The sequence below is a fragment of the Mustela putorius genome, unplaced genomic scaffold (assembly GCF_011764305.1).
Source record: "Mustela putorius furo isolate JIRA1106 unplaced genomic scaffold, ASM1176430v1.1 tig00001433_pilon_pilon_pilon, whole genome shotgun sequence".
NCBI lineage: Eukaryota > Metazoa > Chordata > Mammalia > Carnivora > Mustelidae > Mustela > Mustela putorius.
The window spans coordinates 330,033-355,429 of record NW_025421741.1 but is presented as its reverse complement, the minus strand read 5'-3'; the positions used below and the strand labels follow the sequence as shown (position 1 = coordinate 355,429).

Here is a 25,397-nt window from a genome sequence, read left to right as displayed (position 1 = left end):
CCACGTGAATAATTACAATCGTCAACCTCCCGCCATCGCCCGCCCTGCCGCCGCTCTCCGTCCGGTCCCACGAGCCCTGCGGCCGGCGGCTCTGGACCTCGAAGTGCAAAAGGGGGTGGCGACTGAGCATTTCTAAGTGGGACTGCAGCCTCCGGCCAGAGTGCGCTCTCCAGCATTTAGAAGAATACATGGCATGCAAAGAAAATGTATGTTTTCAGTAAAAACAAACCACAGTTAGTGAATAATGTGAGAATCCAATTTTATTTTGTAACAAGGAGAAGGATGTCCCCATCACAAACAGAACAGTAATATTATCAGAGGCTACTGGCCTCTTCTGTGATAAGAGTCTTAAAATGTTTTCTTGGACAGAAATTTTAAAAACTTTTCAACCCCCATACCATCTAGCCCCCCAAAAATAAAAAATTAGCCTACTTCTCCAGTCTCCTACCATTCTCGTACCTTGGACAGGTTATTCAATGGCAGCTTTTTATCTTTAAAATAGACCAGACACCCAAGTAAAAGCCGACCTTACAGCTGCAGTGAGCTCCCCACTTCACGCCTCTCTCCTTTAAATTAAAAATATTTCAAAAAGATGATGAATTAATGTACGTTTACAAAGCAGGATGTGCTCACTCCTGAAAGTACTTTCAAGTAAATTCTCACTTTTCAAATAGTTTAAGAAATTCTGTTTATAATGCGAAGTACCTTATCCACATTTTTTTCAAAACAAGAAATTCTCACAACGTATTTGAGAAGCAAACAAGATAAAATATAAAATTTTAATTTTTACCTACAAGCCAGTCACAGCAGCAATGCTACCAACGAGACACCAAATCTCCTAATTCCCTTCCCAGTATTCATCTATAAAGGTAACAGCTAAAAAAACCCACCCCCACCCACCCACCCTGCAGGAAGCTACAAGGTCAAACAGAAGGCGTGGCGGCCCGTCGTCGTCTCCCGAGGGTCAGAGGTAGTAGAGGCGGTTGGACAGGGACAGGTTGGGCTCCCTGTGAATGCTCTGGCCCACCAGGAAGGCCAGCTTGTGGGCGTACTGGCAAGGAGCGGGAACGCGGATGACGCCCTTGAGTGGAAGAAACACGGGGCTGTTACTCCCGACCTGCTCCCTGCAGCACCCGGCCCGGTATTAACTAGAAAAGCCTCTGAAAACAGAGCGACTCCTGTCTGGAAAATCGGCGCTCACAGATGTGCGTACACGTGCCCAGGGAGACCCACTTACTGGCCAGTTGTAGTAGACGTGACACAGCTTGTACGTGAGCCTCTGTATGTGGTCTGGCTTCAGGCCGCTGCTGTCGTAGATGACATTATAGTGCGTGGGCGAAACACTGCCGCTTCTCACCGCCTGGCTCACGATAAAAAAGTCATACCTGGAATTACAAGAGAAAAGCCCCACGGGAGGGAGGTTTACGGGTCTGAAAGCTGAAGTTACCGTGGGCCCCGTTTCCTCCAGAGAAAAGAGCCCGTATTCTAAGGGACGCTGACCTCGTCAGGATGAAACGTGCTTCCTTCAGGTCCATAACACTTGCTCTCATGGACCGTTCTGGAACACTTACCTGTGACCGAGGCTTCAGAAACCACTATTAGATTTCAAATACGTGTCACTGGTGCCGCGGGGCGTTCACCACGTGCGCCGGCCGCGAGCCACAGCGGCGTCGGGGAGGGCGGCGGCAGCGGGGCACGGAGAGCAGCTCTCCACTCAGGCGCTGCTGTTCCCAAAACACGATTTTACCACAGGACCTTTCCCCCTCTCGCTGTTCCGTGGTTATGCAACGAAAACATCCTTCATTTTAATCATTAAGGACGCAAAGCAGACTCTGGAAGGACCGGAGAAGCTGCAGGGCCGGCAGCAGCAGCAGCGCAGGGCCCAGACGCCACGGCAGACCGCAGGGGTGCGCACAGAGCACAGGACACCCGTTCCCCCCTTTCTGGGTAGCAAGAGCACAGGTCAGAGATCTGGTCGTCCGCCCTCGTCACGCCACAAGGGAATTACCTGTGCAGCTTGCTAGGTCCGCTGAAGCTACACACATCAGAACACCGCGAGCCGACGCACACACGACCACGTGCCCTAAGCCGCAGGGAAACCCCAGCAGAGCTCGAGTCAGAGCCTTAGTCCCGACCCGGGTGCCTGAGCGCCCAGAGTGTTGGCCGCAGCTGGGACAGGCGGCGCCCACGATGGGGCTTCTCCAGGCATGTGCAGAGCCTGCGTTGCTAAGTTCTAAAAAGCATCTGGTAAGAAGTCATGAGATGTTCTCATACTTCAAAATTCAACGTGGATTTTAGCCAGTCTGTCTCCATCAGCTGTCTCCAGGTCAGGGCTGGCCCTGAGCCGCGGGCAGCAGAGCAGGACGCGTGTCAGCAGGGGGCACGGGGGTGGGGGGGCCACTCGGACCGGTTAGAAGGTCCTGCAGGAAAGGAGCTCGCTGCGTTACTGTCTCAGCCACCGTCTCCCTCAGCTGACTTCCCCACAAGCAGAACCCTCTGCAGCACCGCCACGACTGACCCGTGCCTGAGACAGGAGTCCAAGTAACACATCTCAACACGGAAATGTCCCCTCCCTGTCGCGAACACAACTGATTAAAGGTAACTAAAAATCTGTATTATTGTTGCTCTACGTGAAGTTAGTGTAGTGAAGCCTCATTTACCCGAGGTCCGTACAGGAAGGACGTTCCACATTAGCAGCTCTGCCCCAAGGCCGGCACTTCAGCCCGATGAAAGCTCCTTCCCCAAACCCCGCCACAGTGGGAAAGAGGAACGGCCCTCCCAGCACACTCTCCTGGACCGGCCAGAGAGCCACCACCCAGCACGATTTACTGCACCCTAGGCCTCGCCTCCTAAAAGCGTTTCCAAGGATCCAGCAAGCCTGAGCCCCGACCGCTGCACCCTTGGGTGCCCACAGCACTGCCCCGTGGCCCCCTTGTGGCCATGGATGTCCCAACCAGCTGGCTTTCCTATGACAAAGTGCAGCTCCAAGTTACACAGAAAGTTCTGTTTCCTCAGAAGCCACTTTTCTTATCTGCAGTCGTGTTTCAGCTGCAACTTTCTGACCTCTGGATGACAGCAAGCTGTTACAGATCTAAAACTTTTTACTAGGGGACAGGAATCTGAGCACAAGATCACAAGTGAATAAAATACAAAATAATCCACGGCAGCAGAGCTCACCCTCTGCATGTATGATTACTGCCGCAGACGATAACCCTCTTCCCCCAAAGGACAACTGGACGGAAACCCGTTTACCATTTCAGATACAAACGAATCACAGGCTTTAGTAATATTATGAGATCAAACTAATTGAAGACTTTAGTATTTATCAGAAATAGAAGAAAAAGAAAATGTGCTGAAGTCGATAAAGAAGAAAACAATCGTGTAACCGCACAGAACTTACCATTCTGGTCTGGTAACTTCTACGTCAATAACCGTCCCGGGAAGCGGGTTCTGAAGTCTTCCTCCAGACTGAGCAAAAAATCTGGCATTCACTCGTTTCTTCACCACAATGACCGTTAGTCTTGGGCTGAAAGATGATGATGGCGAATGTAATGACTGTGTCTGTCCTGCCTGCAGGCAGCCGACCATCCAGACATCCCCCTTCCCAACCACATTTAAATGGAAACATCTCTCCCTCTCAAGGCAGAGTATCAGTCCAAGCTGTGAACGGCCCTAGACAAGGACCAGGAGTCAGGTGGCGGGGGGCGGGGGAGACACAGGAGAGCAGGTGAGGCAGGGGCGTGTGCACAGCTGGCCTGGCACACAGAAGTGGCACATTCAGCATGCTTCCCAGCACACAGCCTGGAACGCTCTTCAGGGTCATTTTCTGCTGGAGCGCGAGCATCTGGAGCCTAGAGCGGCTGTGAGGGAAGCTCGTTTGAGCAATGTCAAAGTCTAACCCAGCACTACCGTTCCGTGAGCTACTGGGGCTCCCTCTGTCTCCCTCCTGGGGCCCAATCACCTCTTGGCTCAGCACATGCTGGCAGAGGACGCGCCCTTTGCATCCGTGCTGCACCCCGCCGCCCGATGCCAATCTCCAGTTGGTCTCCCTATGCCCAGATCTCTTCCCCCCGAGCCTCAGCACTGCACCTGAAGCCATCTACTGGCCCTAACATGCCTCCTTGGCTCTCCGGAGGCCAGCCCTTCAAGTGGCAGCACCTGTGGGTTGGAATGTGGTTCACACCTTTTCTACCAGCTCTGAAAAGTCCATTCACAGCCAGTGCTTGAAGTCACAGCCATGCTGGAGTACAGGGACGGGTGCACGGAAGGCACTCGGGAACCGTGCTGGTGTGTGTTAGACATTTGAAAGAGACCATTACCCGTGCCTCCATTTTTCCTGTACCCCTTTTCCAACAAGAATGTTAGTTCTTAGCAGAAATACTCTTGATTCCAAACTGTGGGTCACAGAGAGCTTTACGTATAGTGGGATCTGGAAGGTCTGGCTTGGGAAGGTTGTTTATGGTATGCTGTATGGACAAATGGTCAAAAAGACCCTGAAGTGGGAGCTTCTGTTTGACAAGCAAGCTCCTTCACAATAATCCAATAAGCAAATCCCGAAGGGACAGGGGGTGAGTTTATATAAGCAGAAGGCACTTGTAGAAGTATCACCATCTACCCCATGAGGGCTAGTGCTGCCCAGTTCCTGTGGCTTCGGACGTAGCAAAGCCAGGCCCAGGAGCCCAAGGCCAAAGTAGATCTGAGTCCTCTGATGTCACAAGAAACAATTGAGCAAATGTCAGGACAGAAAGGTCATCTGTATCCTCTGACACTTCGGTTTGTTCTTATATCAAATATCTGAAGTCAGGGTATCAGAATGGGTAAAAAAACAAAGCCCATCGATATGCTGTCTATAAGAAACTCATTTTAGACCCAAAGACACCTCCAGATTTAAAGTGAGGGAGTGGAAAACAATTTACCACGCTAGCGGCATCAAAAGAAACCTGGGATGGCCATCCTTATATTGGATAAATTAGATGTTAAGCCAAAGGCTATAATAAGGGATGAGGTAGGACACTGTATCGTACTCAAAGAGTCTATCCAACAAGATCACCTAACAATTGTAAATATCTATGTGCCTAATGTGGGAGCAGCCAACTATATAAATCAATCAATGACAAAGTCAAAGAAACATGTCGACAGTAATACAATAATAGTAGGGGACTTAACTCCCCCTCACTGAAATGGACAGATCATCCAAGCAAAAGATCAACAAGGAAATAAAGGCCTTAAATAACACATTGGACCAGATGGACATCACAGATATATTCAGAACATTCCATCCCAAAGCAACAGAATATACATTCTTCTCTAGTGCATATGGAACATTCTCCAGAATAGATCACATCCTGGGTCATAAATCAGGTCTCCACTGGTATCAAAAGATTGGGATCATTCCCTGCTTATTTTCAGACCACAGTGCTCTGAAGCTAGAACTCAATCACAAGAGGAAATTTGGAAAGAACCCAAATACATGGACTAAACAACATTCTTTTAAAGAATGAATGGGTCAACCAGGAAATTAAAGAAGAACTGAAAAAAATCCATGGAAACAAATGATAATGAAAATACAACTGCTCAAAATCTGTGGGACACAACAAAGGCAGTCCTGAGATGAAAGTACATAGCAATGCAAGCCTTTCTCAAGAAACAAAAAAGGTCTAAAGGACACAACCTAATCCTTCACCTAAAGGAGCTGGAGAAAGAACAGCAAAGAAAGCCTAAACCCAGCAGAAGAGAGATAATAAAGATCAGAGCAGAAATCAATGAAATAGAAACCCAAAGAACAGTAGAACAGATCAGCAATACTAGGAGCGGACTCTTTGAAAGAATTAAGAAGACTGATAACCCCTGGCCAGACTTATCAATTAGAAAAGAGAAAGGACCAAAGTCAATAAAATCATGAATGAAAGAGGAGAGACCACAACCAACACCAAAGAAATACAAACAAGTATAAGAACATAGTATGAGCAACTATAAGCCAGCAAATTTGACAACCTGGAAAAAATGGATGCATTCCTAGAGATGTATAAACTACCACAACTGAACCAGGAAGAAATAGAAAACCTGAACAGCCCCATAACAGTAAGGAGATTGAAGCAATCATCTAAAATCTCCCAACAAACAAGAGCCCAGGGCAAGATGGCTTCCCAGGGGAATTCTACCAAACATTTAAAGAAGAATTAATTCGTATTCTCCTGAAACTGTTCAAAAAAATAGAAATGGAAGGAAAACTTCCAAACTCATTTTATGAGGCCGGCATAACCTTGATCCCAAAACCCCATCAAAAAAGAGACCCCATCGACGCCTGGGTGGCTCACTTGGTTAAGCAGCTGCCTTCGGCTCAGGTCATGGTCCCAGCGTCCTGGGATTGAGTCCCACATCGGGCTCCTTGCTCGGCAGGGAGCCTGCTTCTCCCTCTGCCTCTGCCTGCCATTCTGTCGGCCTGTGCTCGCTTTCTCCTCCCCCCATCTCTCTCTGATAAATAAATAAAATCTTTAAAAAAAAAAAAAAAAGAGAGACCCCATCAAAAAAGAAAATTACAAACTAGTATCCTTGATGAACACAGGTATGAAAATTCTCACCAAAATACTAGCCAATAGGATCCAACAGTACATTAAAAGGATTATGCACACGACCAAATGGGATTTATTCCAGGTCTGCAAGGTTGGTTCAACATTTGTAAATCAATCAGTGTGATACAACACATCAATAAAAGAAAGAACAAGAACCATATGATACTCTCAATAGAAGCTGAAAAAGCATTTGACAAAGTACAGGATCCTTTCTTGATCAAAACTCTTCACAGTGTAGGGATAGCGAGTACATACCTCAATATCACCAAAGCCATCTATGAAAACCCCACAGCGAATATCATCCTCAATGGAGAAAAAAATGAGAGCTTTTCCGCTAAGGTCAGGAACAAACACAGCAGGGGTGTCCACTATCACCACTGCTATTCAGCAAAGGACTAGAAATCCAGGCCTCAGCAGTCAGACAACAAAAAGAAGTAAAAGGCATATAAACTGGCAAAGAAGTCAAACTATTACTCTTTGCAGATGATATTTTATGTGGAAAACCCAAAAAACTCCACTCCAAATCTGCTAGAACTTGTACAGGAATTCAGTAAAATGTCAGGATATAAAATCAATGCAAAGAAATCAGCTGCATTTCTATACACCAACAGCAAGACAGAAGAAAGAGAAATTAAGGAGTCAATCCTATTTATAACTGCACCCCAAACCATAAGATAAATAGGAATAAACCTAATCAAAGAGGCAAAGAATCTGTGCTCAGAAAACTATAAAGTACTCATGAAGGAAAATGAGGAAGACATAAAGAAATGGAAAATTGGGGGCACATGGGTGGCTCAGTGGGTTAAAGCCTCTGCCTTCAGCTCAGGTCATGGTCCCAGAGTCCTGGGATCGAGCCCCACATCGGGCTCTCTGCTCAGCGGGGAGCCTGCTTCCTCCTCTCTCTCTCTGCCTGCCTCTCTGCCTACTTGTAATCTCTGCCTGTCAAATAAATAAATAATATCTTAAAAAAAAAAGAAATGGAAAATTGTTCCATGCTCATGGACTGGAAGAACAAATACTGTGAAAATGTCTATGCTACCTAAAACAATCAACATGTTTAATGCAATCCCTATCAAAATACCATCAATTTTTTTCAAAGAAATGCAACAAATAATCCTAAAATTTATATAGAACCAGAAAAGACCTCAAATAGCCAGAGGGATGTTGAAAAAGAAAGCCAAAGTTGGTGGCATCACAAGTCCAGACTGCAAGCTCTATTACAAAACTGTCATCATCAAGACAGTATGGTACTGGCACAATACAGACACATAGATCCATGGAACAGAATAGAGAGCCCAGAAATAGACCCTCCACTCTATGGTCAACTAATCTTTGACAAAGCAGGAAAGAATGTCCAATGGAAAAAAATGGACTCTTCAACAGATGGTGTTGAGAAAACTGGACAGCCACATGCAGAAAAATGAAACTGAACCATTTGCTTACATCACACACAAAAATAGACTCCAAATGGATGAAAGACCTCAATGTGAAACAGGAATCCATCCAAATCCTTGAGGAGAACACAGGCAGCAACTCTTTGACCTCAGCCACAACAACTTCTTCCTGGAAAACAGCATGGAGGTTCCTCAAAAAGTTGAAAATAGAGCTTACCCTATGACCCAGCAATTGCACTACTGGGTATTTACCCTAAAGATACAAATTTAGGGATCCAAAGGGGCACGTGCATCCGAATGTTTATAGCAGCAATGTCCATGGTCGCCAAACTGGGGAAAGAACCTAGATGTCCATCAACAGATGAATGGATAAAGAAGATGTGGTGTATATATACCATGGAATACTATGCAGCCATCAAAAGAAAAGAAATCTTGCCATTTGCGACAACGTGGATGGAACTAGAGGGTATTATGCTGAGTGAAATAAGTCAATCAGAGAAAGATAATTATCATATGATCTCCCCGATATGAGGAATTTGAGAGGCAACGTGGGGGGTTTGGGGGTTAGGGATGGAAAAAATGAAACAAGATGGAGATGGGGAAATGTGGAGGGAGACAAACCATAAGAGACTCTTAATCTCACAAAACAAACTGAGGTTGCTCGGGGGAGGAGGGTAGGGAGAGGGCGGTGGCGTTATGGACATTGGGGAGAGTATGTGCTATGGTGAGTGCCATTAAGTGTGTAAACCTGGTGATTCACAGAGCTGTACCCCTGGGTCTAATAATACATTATATGTTAATAAAAAATTAAAAAGTACATTAGAAAAGTACATTAAAAGGATGATTCACCACGACCAAGTGGGATTTATCTCTAGGCTGCACGGTTGGTTCGACATCCACAGATCAATGTGATACAACACATGAATAAAAGCAAGAACAAAAACCATATGATACTCTCAAGAGAAGCTGAAAAATCTTTTGACAAAGTACAGCATCCTTTCTTCATCAAAACTCTTCACAGTGTAGGGACAGAGGGTACATACCTCAATATCATCAAAGGCATCTGTGAAAACCCCACAGCAAATTATCATTCTCAATGGGGAAGAACAGAGCTTTTCCCCTAATACTGGGAACACAACAGGGCTGCCCACTATCACCAGCGCTGTGCAACATAGTACTAGAAGTCCCAGCCTCAGCAATCAGACAACAAAAAGAAATAAAAGGCATCTGAATCGGCAAAGAAGAAGTCAAACTCTCACTCTTTGCAGATGATATAAAACTTTATGTGGAAAACTCCAAACACTCCATCCCAAAATTTCTAGAATTTTATAGGAATTCAGTGAAGTGTCAAGATATAAAATCAATGCACAGAAATCAGTTGCATTTCTATCCACTAATGAGACAATTAAATTAAAGAAAAATTAAGGAATTGAACCTGTTTACAATTGCACCAGAAACCCTAAGATGCCTAGGAATAAACCAAACAGGGAAAGAATCTGTCCTCAAAAAACTATAAACCACTCATGAAATAAATTGAGGAAGACACAAAGAAATGGCAAAATGTTCCATGTTCATGGAGTGGAAGAAAAATATTGTTAAAATGTCCATACCATCCAGAGCAATCTACACAGTGAATGCGACACCTATCAAAATGCCATCAATATTTTTCACAGATCTTTATCAAATAGTCCTAAAATTTGTATGGAATCAAAAAAGACCCCCAAATAGCCAAAGGAATGTCAAAAAAGAAAACCATTGTGGTTTTCTGGAATTTTGGCATCACAATTCCAGATGTCTAGCTTTATTAAAAAGCTGTCATCAAGACAGCATGGTACTGGCACAACAACAGACACATAGATCCACGGAACAGAATAGAGAGCCCAGATATGGAGCCTCAGCTCTATGGTCAACTAATCTCTGACAAAGCAGGAAAGAATGTCCAATGGAAAGGGGACCGTCTCTTCAATAAATGTTGCTGGGGAAACTGGACAGCCACATGCAGAAGAATGAAACTGGACCACTGTCTTACACCACACACAAAGGCAGACCCAAAATGGATGGAAGACCTAAATGGAATCCATCAAAATCCTAGAGAACACAGGCAGCAACCCCTTCGACCTCAGCCGCAGCAACTTCTTCCTAGAAACATCGCCAAAGGCAAGGGAAGCAAGGGCAAAAATGAACTATTGGGATTTCATCAAGATCAAAAGCTTTTGCACAGCAAAGGAAAAAGTCGACAAAACCAAAAGACAACCGACAGAATGGGAGAAGATATTTGCAAATGACGTATCAGATAAAGGGCCAGTATCCAAAATCTATAAACTTATCAAACTCAACACCCAAAGAACAAATAATCCAGTCAAGGAATAGGCAGAAAACATGAAGACATTTCTCCAAAGAGGACATGCAAATGGCCAACAGACACATGAAAGAGTGCTCCACATCTCTTGGCATCAGGGAAATACAAATCAAAACCACAGTGAGTTCCCACCTCACACCGGTCTGAATGGCCAATATTAACAAGTCAGGAAACAACAGGTGTTGACAAGGACGGGGAGACAGGGGAGCCTCCTACACTGTTGGTGGGAATGCACGCTGGTGCAGCCACTCTGGAAACCAGTGTGGAGGTTCCTCAGAAAGTTGAAAGTAGAGCTACCCTACGACCCAGCAACTGCATTACTGGGTATTTATCCCAATGATACAAACGCAGGGATCCGAAGGAGCACCTGTACCCCAATGTTTATAGCAACAATGTCCACAACAGCCAAACTGTGGAAAGAGCCCAGATGTCCATTGGCAGATGAATGGATAAAGAAGATGTGGTATATATGTACAATGGAATATTACTCAGCCATCAAATAATGAAATCTTGGGACACCTGAGTGGCTCAGTCGATGAAGAATCTGCCTTCAGCTCAGGTCATGATCTTAGGGTCTTAGGGTCCTGGGATCGAGCCCCACATCAAGCTCCCTGCTCTGCGGGAAGCCTGCTGCTCTCTCTGCCAGCCAGTGCTCGCTCTCTGACAAATAAATAAATAAAATCTTAAAAAAAATGAAATCTTGCCATTTGTAATAGTGTGAATGAACTAGAAGGTACTATGCTAAGCGAACTAAGTCAGTAAGAGGCAATTATATGGTTTCACTCATATGTGGAATTTGAGAAGCAAAACAGGAGCATGGAGCAAGGGAGGGAAAGATAAAGGAAGCAAACCACAAGACTCAAGTGTAGGAAACGGCCGCTAGAGGAGAGGGGCCGGGTAGCTGGGCGGCGGCCACTGTAAAGGAGGGCATGGGATGGAAGGAGCACTGGGTGTTGTACGCAATTGATCAATCACTAAATTCTACCTCTAAAACTCGTAAGTGCACTGTATATTAAATGAATTTAAATAAATAAATGTAAAGAAACATTGACATATCAATTTTTTAAAAGTGCAGAATCAGCATTTAGAATCTGGCCACAGAAGACTTGAAGTTGTCCTCCAATTCAGCTAGAAATAAGCAGGAAGCTCTTCATGCCTGCCCCACAGGCCCTATAAATCACACTCAGCCCAGATAGATGGTCAGTCAGTGGGTTTCAAAATCCCTCATTTCTACAACAATATCAAGTGCTGGCTAAAGAGGTCTGACAAAAATAACCAGTGTTGCAGTATGCATGTGCAAGCCCAAACAGGACTCTCAGGTTCCTTGAGTACCCTTAAAATCGGATTTACGCATCTTTATGTTACACTAATAAACTCTGAACACAACAGTCCCTGAGCTCCGCTTGCCCACAATCTGATAGAGCACAAGACAGAACTTCCTGAAACAGCGGTCTAGAGTGGGTATGCAGTGCCACTGCCCGATGGCAGGGACGAGGAGGCATGTAGGAGTGGAGGGGGCGGACCCCAGCATGGGTTTCAGGGCCACCAAGCACACTGCCCTCACGTGTGCACACCTTCCAAAAGGAGAAGAGTAACCTCATCTCCTGGGACACTAAACACATGTCAACCATCTTACTGAGATCAAGTACCAGTCAAGTTCACAAAGAAATCAAACAGCTAGGAGTGCCTGGGGGGCTCAGTGGGTTAAAGCCTCTGCCTTCGGCTCAGGTCATGGTCTCAGGGTCCTGGGATTGAGCCCCGCATTGGGCTCTGTGCTCGGCAGGGAGCCTGCTTCCTCCTCTCTCTCTGCCTGCCTCTCAGGCCTACTTGTGATCTCTGTCTGTCAAATAAATAAAAATTTTTATTAAAAAAAAAAAGAAATCAAACAGGTACTCAGTGTATAAAGAAACTGAGAAAGAGTAAATTAAGACTGTTTGGATTTTATTCCATTAAACAATTCTGTGGATGCCTACAGATGTACTAGAATTCTGCGATCCCCACACGTCGAGGCTTTAGGAGAGAAAGGGGGCAGGCAGAGAACTGGCAAAAGTGTCATTTGTCCTTCCTCCCCTCTAGGGAGGGACCCTCTACATGCCCAGCCCTCCCCCTTCCACGCCTTCAAACCCCACTGCATCCTTGAGGCTAGGTTCACACTTACCTTTGCATCAGGGAACACTAATTTCAAAGACAAAAAGTACAAAGAGAAAATGCTTTACAGTTCGCATGCTTACTTGTAACCTCTACCAACAGATTTCAGGCAATCCAGAAACTGGGGCACTTCATAGTTGACCAGCGTTTTCAGCTGGCCGTCGCCCACGCCGTCCCGATACACAATGATCCGACTGGGCATGTATTCATTGCAGCTGTTCCAAGCCCGCAGGGCAGCTGAAAGCCAGCCAGCAAGGGGTTAAATCAATTAACAGAAGACAAACGCTGTAATTCTGCCCAGAATTTCAGTAACACAGAGACCAGGACAGCAACACGACAGGACACTAACCTTGTAAGCAGACTTTGAGCCCGTCTACAAGTTCTTGTCCTCGATCTTGAAACACACAGCGCGAGAACCAGCTGTTCAGAGAGACCAGGACGAGGGCGAGGAGGGCGCGGTCTGCAAGCTGCTCCTTCGCAAGCACCGGGCACGCGCATTCGCTCTCCTCAGCAGCCCGTAATGTTTAACCCTTTTTAAAATACCTGCTAACATCTCCGATACTTTGTAAAATCTAGACAGGACCAGATACTCCTAACACCACAAACCAAGCTTTATTTTACTATAAATCAATACTACAATTCCCCTGCTGAAGACAAGATAAAATTTAAACTATAGTACCCAGAGACAGTTCATAGTCTTAGTTCTAAGAAAAGCACTGAAAAGTAATTCACCACACTGAAACACAAGTGACTGGGTAAACTGAAGTGGATCTTCCAAAAGATAATCAACACAAAAACTTTAAAGGACATTTCAGCAGTCAAAGAAGTCTTATTAAAGACGTTTCAGAGACATTCGCATTTAATGAGAGACACCCTCCCCCAAACAGAAATAATCATAAAATAGCCTGAAACGTAATCTGATTACTGTAGATTACTGTAGATTAAGGGCCAGTGAACAAAGTCAAAAACAGCAGGGTAGCTAACTTCCCTTACTTCCCTAACTTTAACTTTGTAAAGAAGGAATTCAGCCTGCAGCTCAAGCCTCACAGACCCCCAGAGCACGGGCCCTGCGTGCTCCCACCTGCTCCTGCCCACATCCACTGTCCGTGCTCCGCCGCCCAGCCCTGCGCTCACCGGGTCATCCCCTCGTTGATACTTGCGACAAATCCTGCAATCGACCTCCGTCCAGCTGTGGTGTCATGGTAACAGTCAATGCCGACTATCATCGCCAGCTTTAGCTTTAAGAAAAATACTGTAGTTTTAGATACAACAGAGTATGAGCAGTTTTCAGAAAGTAAATCCATTTTTTCTCAAACAATGAAAACTCTCATGTACCAGGTAAATCAAACTTACCGGCATGTCAACCCTCCAGAGCTCTCCGCCCATCTTGCAGTTCATCTGCAGGGCGATCTTGGTGGCAATGGCCATGACTGTCTGCTGTTTGCCGAGAGTCCGGGCCACCACACACTGACTCGGGGTAGGGCAATCTGTGCACAAGTATTTTTTAATAGCATCATATTTGTCTTTCCGATTACTCGACAACAGACAAACAACCTGAAACCAAAAGAATGTTCTCGTTACGGACAATCGGGAAGCGCTGAAGTTCAAGGAAGAGAATGGCAACCACACCTGCCCCCTGGGCGTAAACGTCAGCGTCCACGTATGGAGCTAACACACAGCACGTTCACTGCTGCCTGCTGCTCACCCCACTCCCCTCGGGATAGACGCCGACACAACGAAGGAGGCCACGTGAAGCCACTGACTCACAACTGAACACCACGAGAACTTAAATACGTTCCAGCACCAGCCGGGGATAACTCACAGATGGGAAACAGCAAAACCACGCTCACAGTTCTCATTTACTGATGATCCACCTAGAATCATGGCTTTTAAACTTTTTTTTTTTTTTTAAGATTTATTTATTTGACAGAAACAGCAAGAGAGGGAACACAAGCAGGGGAAGTGGGACAGGGAGGCACAGGCTTCCCGCTGAGCACAGAGCCTGACACAGGGCTCGACCCCATGATCATGACCTGAGCCAAAGGCAGATGCTTCACCAATGAGCCACCCAGGCGCCCCTTGGCTTTTAAACATAAAGCTCTGGCCTGAGAACCACGCTATGATCACACTATGGAATTTCCTAGGAAGCCCGTGGACAATTCTGGGGACCACACAGAGCACCTAATCTGCCGGAAAGGGGACGATGTTAGTCAAGGACACAAACTGCCAGGTGTGAACTGAGGAAGTTCTGGGGGTCTGCTGTACAGCGTGGCAAGCGCAGCCAACAATGCTGAGGTGTGGACGTGAGAGATGCTGAAGACTAGAGCTGAAATGTTCTTGGTACAAAAAAATCAACTTGTGATCATGTGAGGCGGCGAGGGAACTAGCCTGCTGTTAGTCACTCCGCAACTCACACATGCATGGAAGGGTCTCACCGCACACCTCCAGCTCGTATGTCGGTCAGATCTCAGTGCAAATAAACCCACCAGTTCCTGCCCAGTCCGAGTCTGTGTTTACAGCTGGATCCAGCTCTTTGACTCACTGCTGTGTTCTCAATTTATACTCCCAGATTCTCCCTCCTTTCCCTGGCCCCAACAAAATCCCTTTGCCATCCTAGGCATCTCTATCACTGCAGACAATGGAATCACACGCTACCTGTAGCATTTAATAAGAGATGAAGGGCCAGAAAGGCAATGGATTAGCTGAAGCCAATTTGCTTCTTCGGTTTAAAGCCACATACATATGCTGTTTACCACTACATCTGTCTCTGCCACACTTAGTTGCGTGCCGAACAACTAAGTACTAACTTTTACTTTTGTGCCCATTCTCCACGAAATTTCCTGGAATTGAAGCCTTTGAATCCAAATAAATCTCTGAAGGCTTTGGCCCCCAGCCCTTCCTCCCCAGCTGCAGGGCAAAGTAGCCCCCAGACACACGGCTCCAGCCAGAGTCCACGCAGCTCCTTACGAAGGTAAAATACATATGCTGTGGCCAGTTTGTAAGCCGAATTAAAACATTCCAAACTCAAATTCTAAGATTTATAAATACAGTTTTTAAAAAAGTCATCTGAGGACAAGTGCCTATGTATCAGTTAGCTACTTACCATCTGGGTATCTGAGGTCACCTTCTGCTGTAAGACTCTCAAATAGGCTTCGGTTCGATCATCCACTTCAATCCTAGAATGGAAATTCATTATCCTACATTCAGAAAAAGTAATGAAAGATGTACCGTACATAAAAGAAATGCCCTATAGACTATCACACACGAAACACTCCTGTATAAACATAAAATAAAAACGAAGCAGCCATGTAGGCAGGTGGTTTCTAACGCAGAGGGCAGCAGAATCTGAGAAACGGTGCCGCCCGCTCTCCCCCATTCTCCAGTGACAAACACATTTCTGCATCCCCGTGACACGCGCTGTATCAGACCTTTAAACTAATATAACCTAGTTACCGTGTTTAACATTTTTATCACTTTTGTGTTCCCACACCCTCCAAACGACTATTAATCAACGTTCAGAGTAGAAATGACTTGATAAACTTACATTATTGCTTTTTTCATTTGTATGCCCATGGCTGGTGTAACTTTAAATAGATTTTGTATCAGTGAATTGGCTGCTTCATAATTTCTTCGAGTATAGATCAACAGCCAGTTATCTAGCGGCTTAACACTAATTAATGGTGCACCTCTCGTTTCTTTTGACCAATCTGCAAACTGTGGATTGTAATCGAACTAGAAGAAAGTTCAGAGACACTGTGAATTCTGCTGTCTGTTCTCAGTGACAAAGCCAACAAGTCTAGACCCAGTTCCCGTGGCATTCTGACCCTTGGGGGACTATGCCTCCGTTGGGACTCTAGGGACAGATGAAATGCCCTGCTGGGGGAGAACAGTGCAGAAGTGTGTCCGAGGAGGTTGGGACAACCCCCCCCCCCCCGCCGCGGCTGGCATCACTGCCACACAAGTGCCTCAGCCTCGTGAGCAGGCCCTCCCCCTGGTGCTTCCTGGACCCTCCATCTTCTGAGACACGACAGGGACAAGCGTTCCATTCCTTGTGATAAAAACAAAACAAACATGGCCTGGGAAGGTAGGCAGCTCGATAGGGTGTTGGGTGCTACAAGCAAGGGAGAAAGCTCAGCAAGTTGAAGCACCGTGACATGGGGTGCGGCCCCACAGAGGAAACCCCAGCGTCGCTCCCGTGTCCCCACATCCCACACCCGCAGCACAGGGGTGTCTACGCGGACAATTTCCATGGGGACAATGACCACGCCTGCAGGTGAAACACTAAGTACATGGCCAGCGTGCCGTTCCTACAACGGAGAAGGCAGAGGGCAGTCGTCTATGAAAAGACGTTAAAGTTCTGGCCCTTGCCCTGCTTCTAGGACACAAAAATACTTTGGCAATACTCGCTTTCCTTTTCTGAGGGGAAAGCATAAAAGGCCTCATGATATTAATGCATATATCCCTACCAACAAATGGTCCGGGCAAAAATGAAGTCAAATACTGAAAGTTTTCTGTAGAAAAGATCACCTCAGTGGCAGACAAAATACCAACCCACTCCCTTAAAATTCTTCTCTCCCTTAAGTAATTGTGCTGCGAGCAACACGTTAGGCCGGCCTTTAGTGAGGTCTCCCTGGCAGCCCCCATGGCCACCTGCTCGCTCCCCGGAGCTGACCTCGCTTCCCGGACGTGAGGAAGGCAGGCCGCCCCGTAGCAGGGTTTTTCAGCTTAACGGAACAAGACCCAAACCTGATGGGATCGACAACTTACTGTTTTTCCACCTTGGTGAATCTTTTCTGCTTGCAAAATTCTTCCTGAGAAGGACAGTAAGTTGGAGTCAAAGCTCAAACCCCAGTCTCGAAGCTCCCTCTGAACATTATCATCTCTGTAAATTTAACATATTTACGGACCACTCAGCATAAAGCAAACGCAGCAAAATCAGACAGACGCAGAGATCCATGCTAACCTACAGGACGTTTTCCTATTTCTCTCAGGACTGAAAGCCTGGAGAGAATGCCAGGAAAACAGACGGGCTCTCCATTTCTCCCTCATTGTGTCCCCGTGTCCCTTCAGGACAGTCTTTAAATTACAATTCTGATGTCCAAACTCCCTTCTCTTCAAAGTAAACCCCTCAGTGTTATAACAAAGAGAGAAAGTAAATTTGTCCAGAACATTTCACCTCTGCTTTACTGTCTTTGGCTAATAGAAGAATCAGAAAAGGCCACGGGCTCCAGCGGTTAGTATTCCCCGACAAAGTGCAGGGTCACCCAGAAACACAAAGAACCCACCCAAATACCACAAATACAAAAGGAAAACAAAATGACTTTCTCTCACTCCCCCAACCCACAGAAAATAACACCAAACTGGACCCACGCCCCAGTGGGATGCAGAGGACTTACTTATGGATATAATCAATGAGCCTTCCGACTTCACGCTGCCTTTGTTCAGGAGTCAGTCTTGTGTGAACAGCTAAGTCTTTCATCACGTTAAAGTCATTACGCATCTTATCAGTTAGCCCTTCAAGTAAAATATCGAAAGGTGTCCGATTAGACAAACACGGATCACGTCTCAGTGTCTGGGGTACAGGGTGGTGAAGAGTGAGGGGAAGCGTAAGGAGCCAAAGCAGCGGGTAGGGCTTTCCCAGGGGTGGCGGGGCTCCTAGAAGAGGCAGGGAAGGCGGCCCCAGCGCAGCGGTACCTGTGAGATAGCAGAGTTCTGGAATGAGCATCGCAGGGCCTGGCAAGGTGCCGCCAGGGCCTCGCCTTCTCTTTGGCTGACTGACCAGAACAGGCTGCTTCAAGTCGGTGATTTCTTGGTTGTATTGCTAGTTATGGAAAGAAAAGTATCACTGTGCATGCAAATGCCTCTAATAATCGTTCAGTGGACCAAACAAAGGAGTTGTTTTTTTAAGTCGAGAATTGATGCCAATAGCACAGCTGGTATCATCATCCAAGTAAAGCTTAAAAAGCTCACCTTTAATCCTTCCAGGACAGCTTGTGATTTATAGGTGTTACTGAGTACCTCATCTTTCTTCTTTACAACGTACAGCCTCACTGTCCTTGACCATCTTTCTGAGTTTTACTCACAGTTCACTTTATTTTGTGATTATTATTATTATTATTATTTTGGTTTAGAAACAAAAGCCTGTGTATCTCTGGGTCCTCACGACAGAATTCCTCCAAAACTACTAGTTATTATAGGGAGAAGTGACATCGGAAACAAGCCTTGACATAACACATGGGGTGAAGGAAGAAGTTTGCATGCCAGAGAATATTTTTAATTAGGAAAAGTTTTTACAGAAGGTAGAAGTTGAATTTTAATTTGGTAATCTTTTTGTTTAAAAGGTCTAACAAACTATGAGAGACTCTGGACTCAGGGAAACAAACTGGAACTTACAGAAGGGAGGGGGTGCGGAGATGGGACAGCGGGGTGACCGGCATGGAGGGCATGTGTGGTGATGAGCACTGGGTGTTACATGCAACTAATGAATCACTGACCGCTCCATCAAAACCTAATCACGTACTGTATCCTGGCTAACTGAACACGATAAAACAGACACCAACAAAAAGATGTTACTTGAGAGCAAGCAAGCATGAGAGTCGGGAGGGTCAGAGGGAGAAGCAGACTCCCAGCTGAGCGGGCAGCCCCACATGGCGCTCACTCCCTGGACCTCGAGATCAGGCCCTAAGATGCTTAACGGACTGAGCCATCCAAGCGCCCCTCAATTCGGCGGTCTTAAGATTCCCCACATGCAATCCCTAAGGCACGTTTTTCACAACTGGTAAAAAAAGAAAACCAAAACTGTGAGTTTTGGTGAGTTCACATGCACCTAAGATGGCTCGCAGGCCTCGGGTCTGCAACCCTCGAATGGGACAGGTTTCCTTGTGTCATCTCCGCTTGTTTCTGACCCCATGTTCTCGAGACCCTCTTTCCCAGCACGTCCTGTGCCTTCTCTTCTTACGTTCAGAGAGCCACACATCGGCCTTCAGTGTGCAGAGGCTGAGCACCACGACAGCCCTTCAACAGAAGAAGTGCTTCCTGTTCCTTAGTCCCTTCCTAGGCCAAGGTCCAGGCCACCTACCCTTAGCAACGAAGAGACCAGGAATTGCAGTCTGTTCTGACTTTGTCCTATACAGAACTCCTTACCAACCATTGAGCGGAAAAGTTCATTTTCCTATTTGGGGAAGGAAATTTCAAGCAGCTCTTAACTGACTCTTGCTCCCTGTGCCTACATGACATATTTCATCATACCACCTTCTTTCCTGGCGTCCACCCGCTGACCACCCCCTCCCTTGCACGTCACTTAATGGGTGCACACACGAGTAGGTGCGTGGAAGTGGAATCAGACACATTTCCTACATCCTCCCGATCTCACCAATGGGCCTTCAGTGCATGGTTCCTTGTTGTACAACTTTGGGATCCCCTTCCTATATTCTTAGGGCCCAGTTCTTTTACCATCTTCCCTTACATCTAAAAATCTACTACTTTAGGTTTAGGTAGTAGGTCTAAAAACCCACTATGACTACTTAATGCATTTAACATTACTGCCAAAACTTTTCTTTTTAAAACTGACCTTGATCCTCCCTTTTAAAGGCCCTTCTCTCTTCCACTCCCAGTGCTGCTTAAATATGATTTTTAACATAGAACATCCAAGCCATCACTTATCATGAAAACCGCACCTGTCCTAGGAAGTCCTGAGAATGCCGTGATTCTTAGAAACATCTCAACCGTGCACCATTCTGACGGACTGTGGACTAAAGATGCCCAGTCAGTCCCGGCTGTGAGAGAAGGCTTCCGACAGAAATCATCTGTGCTGAGTCTAAGGCTAAGATCACGAGTCAGGCGTGTAGTGTTCCAGGCAGGAGCCGCCTGGGGTCAGAGGAGATGGCCAGGGAGAGCGAGGAGACGAGCATCAACATGCAGGCAGGGACTACATCACTTGGGCTCTCACTGGACACACACCAATGCACGCCAGTACTGTGGGGAGAAGAGTAACGTCTGAAAATGGATCGGAAAGCAGGAGAAATGCAAATGGAGACCAGCATGGGCATGGGGCCTGCACAGAATGGGCAGGGCGGCTACCCAGAGGCGGCGGTCGGAGGCATTTCAGAAGGTGAGGCCACCAGCAGCACTGCACGGTGAGAAAAGGCCCGCAGGCCCGAGGTTTTAGCTACCTGTTACGCATTTGTTCATTCAGATGCCTGAGTGCCTTCCTAGGAACTGGGGGGTGGGGGTGCTGCACATAAACCCAGAACCCTCTGGCCCTGTGGAAGTTACAGTCTCTGTGCTGATCAGAGCACGGCACGGGGGCCAGAACATGTTCAGCGTTAGCCACACGGAAGCGGTCTTGAGAGTGCAGTTATCGAGAACAAGCAGACTTACACATGACTGGGCTAGAGCTAGAAATTTGAGAACTGTCAACTATAGCATAGACGAGCCTGGAGATCACCTAACAAGTTACTATGGAGAAATTGGGAGTTCCAGGCAGAACTTTCAAGTATGTCAACAAGTAGGCCACTTGGAGAGGAGTATGCTGGTGTTTAAGACTCACTACTAGTCAGAGAAGGAGACCCTCCCCTGGCCTGGCCTCAGGTGGAAACCAAACTTTCCACAAGCGTCTCCTTTATAACCGCTGTTGATATATACCAACTGTTCCTGTCCCAACAGTGATTAGAAACCACAGGAAAATGCTCATTTCTCACAGTAACTCCCACACCCAGAAGGAATCTAGGTTAAATATGACTGGGGTCCCCAAGGAGTTAAGAGGGTAAAAACAGTGGTAGGGAAATCAAGCTGAGATGGCCCCTGACCTATTTTCATTTTGCCCAAAAGAAGAGCAGCTTTTTAAAAACATTTTATTTCTTTACTTGATAGAAAGTGAAGTGAGCATTAAGAAGGCAGAGCAGCAGGCAGAGAAAGGGAGAAGCAGGCTCCCTGCTAAGCAGAGAGCCCAACGTGGGGCTCAAACCCAGGACCTGGAGATCATGACCTGAGCCAAAGGCAGACGCTTCACCACTGGGCCATGCAGGTGACCCAGAAGAGCAGCTCTTAAGGTGGCTTCTCAGAGAATCAATTCCTTCCAGAGTGTTGTCTGATCTTTTCATTCACAGCAGAGCAGCTGAAGCTCGGGCAATAGTACGCAACCAGTACAAAAGACATTTCGAGGTCACCAGTCTGCTGTGTAATTCTGACATAAGACACAAACATGGATTCTTTATTCAGCTTTTTAGAAATAAGAAATGTACTGAATGTGGGAAAAACATGAAATAAATCTTAGCACTTTAAAGATAAGCGTTAAGATTTTAACTGATTCATGTTTTAGAACTACTCCTCCAGCACTTGTAACAGCACATCAAACAGCACACAAGCTCTTAAAGATTCAGGGGGCAGATGTGCTCACCCGAGCGACCACATTAGTGTGCATTCTGATGTAAACACTGTACTTCCAGTGGGCAGTGGGTCTTTCTTGCTCCCATTTGCCTCGGCACTTTTTTCAAGGATTACCACAGCAACAGCTAGAACCGCCTGCACGGAACTAGTATTAGAAAATCACACAATGGGGAGCCTGGGTGGCTCAGTGGGTTAATCCTCTGCCTTCGTCTTCGGTCATCATCCCAGGGTCCTGGGACTGAGCTCCTCTCCACAGGGAACCTACTTCCCCCTCTCTCTCTGTCTACCTGTGATCTCTGTCAAATAAATAAATAATCTTTTAAAAAATAATCCTAAAATTTGCATGGAATCAGAAAAGCCCCCCAATAGCCAAAGCAATGTCAAAAAAGAAAACCAAACCTAGTGGCATCACAATTCCAGATGTCTAGCTTTATTAAAAAGCTGTCATCAAGACAGCATGGTACTGGCACAACAACAGACACATAGATCCACGGAACAGAATAGAGAGCCCAGATATGGAGCCTCAGCTCTATGGTCAACTAATCTCTGACGAAGCAGGAAAGAATGTCCAATGGAAAGGGGACCGTCTCTTCAATAAATGTTGCTGGGGAAACTGGACAGCCACATGCAGAAGAATGAAACTGGACCACTGTCTTACACCACACACAAAGGCAGACCCAAAATGGATGGAAGACCTAAATGGAATCCATCAAAATCCTAGAGAACACAGGCAGCAACCCCTTCGACCTCAGCCGCAGCAACTTCTTCCTAGAAACATCGCCAAAGGCAAGGGCAGCAAGGGCAAAAATGAACTATTGGGATTTCATCAAGATCAAAAGCTTTTGCACAGCAAAGGAAAAAGTCGACAAAACCAAAAGACAACCGACAGAATGGGAGAAGATATTTGCAAATGACGTATCAGATAAAGGGCCAGTATCCAAAATCTATAAACTTATCAAACTCAACACCCAAAGAACAAATAATCCAGTCAAGGAATAGGCAGAAAACATGAAGACATTTCTCCAAAGAGGACATGCAAATGGCCAACAGACACATGAAAGAGTGCTCCACATCTCTTGGCATCAGGGAAATACAAATCAAAACCACAGTGAGTTCCCACCTCACACCGGTCTGAATGGCCAATATTAACAAGTCAGGAAACAACAGGTGTTGACAAGGACGGGGAGACAGGGGAGCCTCCTACACTGTTGGTGGGAATGCACGCTGGTGCAGCCACTCTGGAAACCAGTGTGGAGGTTCCTCAGAAAGTTGAAAGTAGAGCTACCCTACGACCCAGCAACTGCATTACTGGATATTTATCCCAAAGATACAAATGCAGGGATCTGAAGGAGCACCTGTAACCCAACGTTTATAGCAACAATGTCCACAACAGCCTAACCATGGAAAGAGCCCAGATGTCCATTGGCAGATAAATGGATAAAGAAGATGTGGTATATATGTACAATGGGATATTACTCAACCATTAAAAAGAAAAAAATCTTGCCATGTGCAACGACATGGACAGAACCAGAGGGTGCTATGCTAAGTGAGATAAATCAGAGACAAACACCATATGATTTCACTCATGTGAAATTTAAGAAACAAAACAGATGAACATAGAGGACAAGCAGAAAAATTAAGATGAAACCAGAAAGGGAGACAATCTATAAGAGATTCTTAACTATAGGAAACAAACCGAGGGTTGCTGGAGGGGAGGCGGGTGGGAGACGGGTAACCGAGTGATGAGCATGAAGGAGGGCATGGGATGGAAGGAGCTCTGGGTGTTACATGCAACTGATGAATCACTCAATTCTACCCTTGAAACTAATAATTCAGTATATGTTAACTAAATTGAATTTAGATACAAAATAAAAAAAGAGTTAACCTATATGCAGATTTAGCACAACTGATGCTGAGGATTTACCCGCCTTTAACCCCCATCCCTGGGTGAAGTTAAAAGAAGTGTTCATGACAGGATATGGGTCACTAAACTTGTACTATTCATTACCAATTACCTTGTTTGTCCTCCACAAGCTTAAATTCAAAACAATCTTTCATTTTACTAGGAAAAAGGGAACAGGACCAAGCACTTCTCATGTGATAATGAGCTATATATAAACTATGTTATTACGGCCTTAATAAATATATTTATATACAGCTTTCAAAGCAACTTGTTCCATGTGTACAAGAAAATCCTACTGAAGATAGTTCACATTTTTCCTAAGGCCTAAACAATTGACATGAAAAAGATAAAGACTACATGATCTTCTTACCTTCCTGTAGTACTCTAAGAAACTGACTTCAGAACCATCCGCTTTCTTAAAGGTACTCTTTGGATTCTGGTCCCAGTCAATATCATCTACTCTGTAGGTTTTATTGTTATACCTGTGCAACGGTTGGGATTTATTAGTCTTTGATTAGAATTGTACAAAGAGTATTAGTGAATTGGGGGAAATCGGAGGGGGAGACGAAGCATGAGAGACTGTGGACTCTGAGAAACAAACGGAGGGTTTTGGAGGGGAGAGGGGTAGGGGGGTTGGGTGAGCCTGGTGGTGGGTATTATGGAGGGCATGGACTGCATGGAGCACTGGGGGTGGTGCATAAACAATGAATCTTGGAACACTGAAAAAATAAAATAAAATACATTAAAAAAGAAGCTAGATACAGATAGTATGTAGTCTCTGTAAACTTCCAAATCACTTAGTAATATATGATGTCACAGGAAGACAAAGGGAAAACTTCTTAAAGACCACGCTAGATGGGTGGGGAAGTAAGTGAAGTACTAGAAAATAAAATGAAGGCTAAAAAGGAAAGAAGTTATTAAATATTTGTCCTTTTCAAAAGAACATGCTCCCCCTGACAGCTTGCATCTTGAGAAACGTCAAAAACACCTCTTCCCCGTTTTCATCCTATTCCCACTCCTCCACCATAAACCCTACATTCTAAGAGGATGGACTAGAAAGCTACACGATCTTAAGACTTGCAAAATGATTATTTCATATTTTAAAGAGCGTCTTACTTGGTAAGAACAATTAAACCTATTAGCTCCTTAGAAACTTGTTCTTGAAATTTGTGTTCTTCCGTTTGATGATACAAGTTGAACATGAAATCTAACACGGTTTCGCTGCGAAGGACTTTGTGACTGACGTCCGTGCAAAGCATGATGTTGTTCTCGTACTGGAGGATAGAGGTGGTGAAGCCAGGCCAGATCACCAACCTGTCAAACAGGAGAGCAATGAAGGGACCCTATGAACAACCCTGCCATGTTCTATGTACATCAAAGTGTGTTCTTCTCCTTTATTAATTAGATCTAAAGTACAAAATTCTCGAATTGAGTAAATTTAGTTATTTCTAGGTTTTACATGGGCCCAGATAAAGATCCCTCTAAGATCCTCAACAACGAACGTTGTTTTATAGTAAAATAATTCAAACTCCATTTTGAATACACTAACTTTATTAAATGATTTTTTATGTTGGTAAAACTTGAAACGGTTGCCAGTCTAATCAAAAGCATCTATAATTAGTACAATAACCCTA

At 45.6% G+C, this 25,397-nt stretch overlaps 1 protein-coding gene across 3 annotated transcripts in view; it reads right to left on the bottom strand.

The window, feature by feature from the left end:
• Positions 1 to 251: 251 nt before the first annotated feature.
• The window catches only part of PIWIL1 (piwi like RNA-mediated gene silencing 1), a 35,491-nt gene continuing 10,345 nt past the window's right edge, over positions 252 to 25,397 (bottom strand). For all 3 annotated transcript variants that reach the window (XM_004778210.3, XM_004778208.3, XM_004778209.3), the window contains exons 8-21: positions 24,880 to 25,077; positions 24,134 to 24,245; positions 18,168 to 18,294; positions 17,870 to 17,987; positions 17,241 to 17,355; positions 16,018 to 16,205; positions 15,577 to 15,649; positions 13,827 to 14,027; positions 13,608 to 13,711; positions 12,823 to 12,893; positions 12,557 to 12,710; positions 3,401 to 3,526; positions 1,238 to 1,385; positions 252 to 1,081 (exon numbers count right to left, since the gene is read on the bottom strand). In XM_004778210.3, the coding sequence (XP_004778267.1) occupies positions 965 to 1,081; positions 1,238 to 1,385; positions 3,401 to 3,526; positions 12,557 to 12,710; positions 12,823 to 12,893; positions 13,608 to 13,711; positions 13,827 to 14,027; positions 15,577 to 15,649; positions 16,018 to 16,205; positions 17,241 to 17,355; positions 17,870 to 17,987; positions 18,168 to 18,294; positions 24,134 to 24,245; positions 24,880 to 25,077 (1,852 nt within the window). In that variant the 3' untranslated portion in view covers positions 252 to 964. The remainder of the gene's footprint in view (positions 1,082 to 1,237; positions 1,386 to 3,400; positions 3,527 to 12,556; positions 12,711 to 12,822; positions 12,894 to 13,607; positions 13,712 to 13,826; positions 14,028 to 15,576; positions 15,650 to 16,017; positions 16,206 to 17,240; positions 17,356 to 17,869; positions 17,988 to 18,167; positions 18,295 to 24,133; positions 24,246 to 24,879; positions 25,078 to 25,397) is intronic.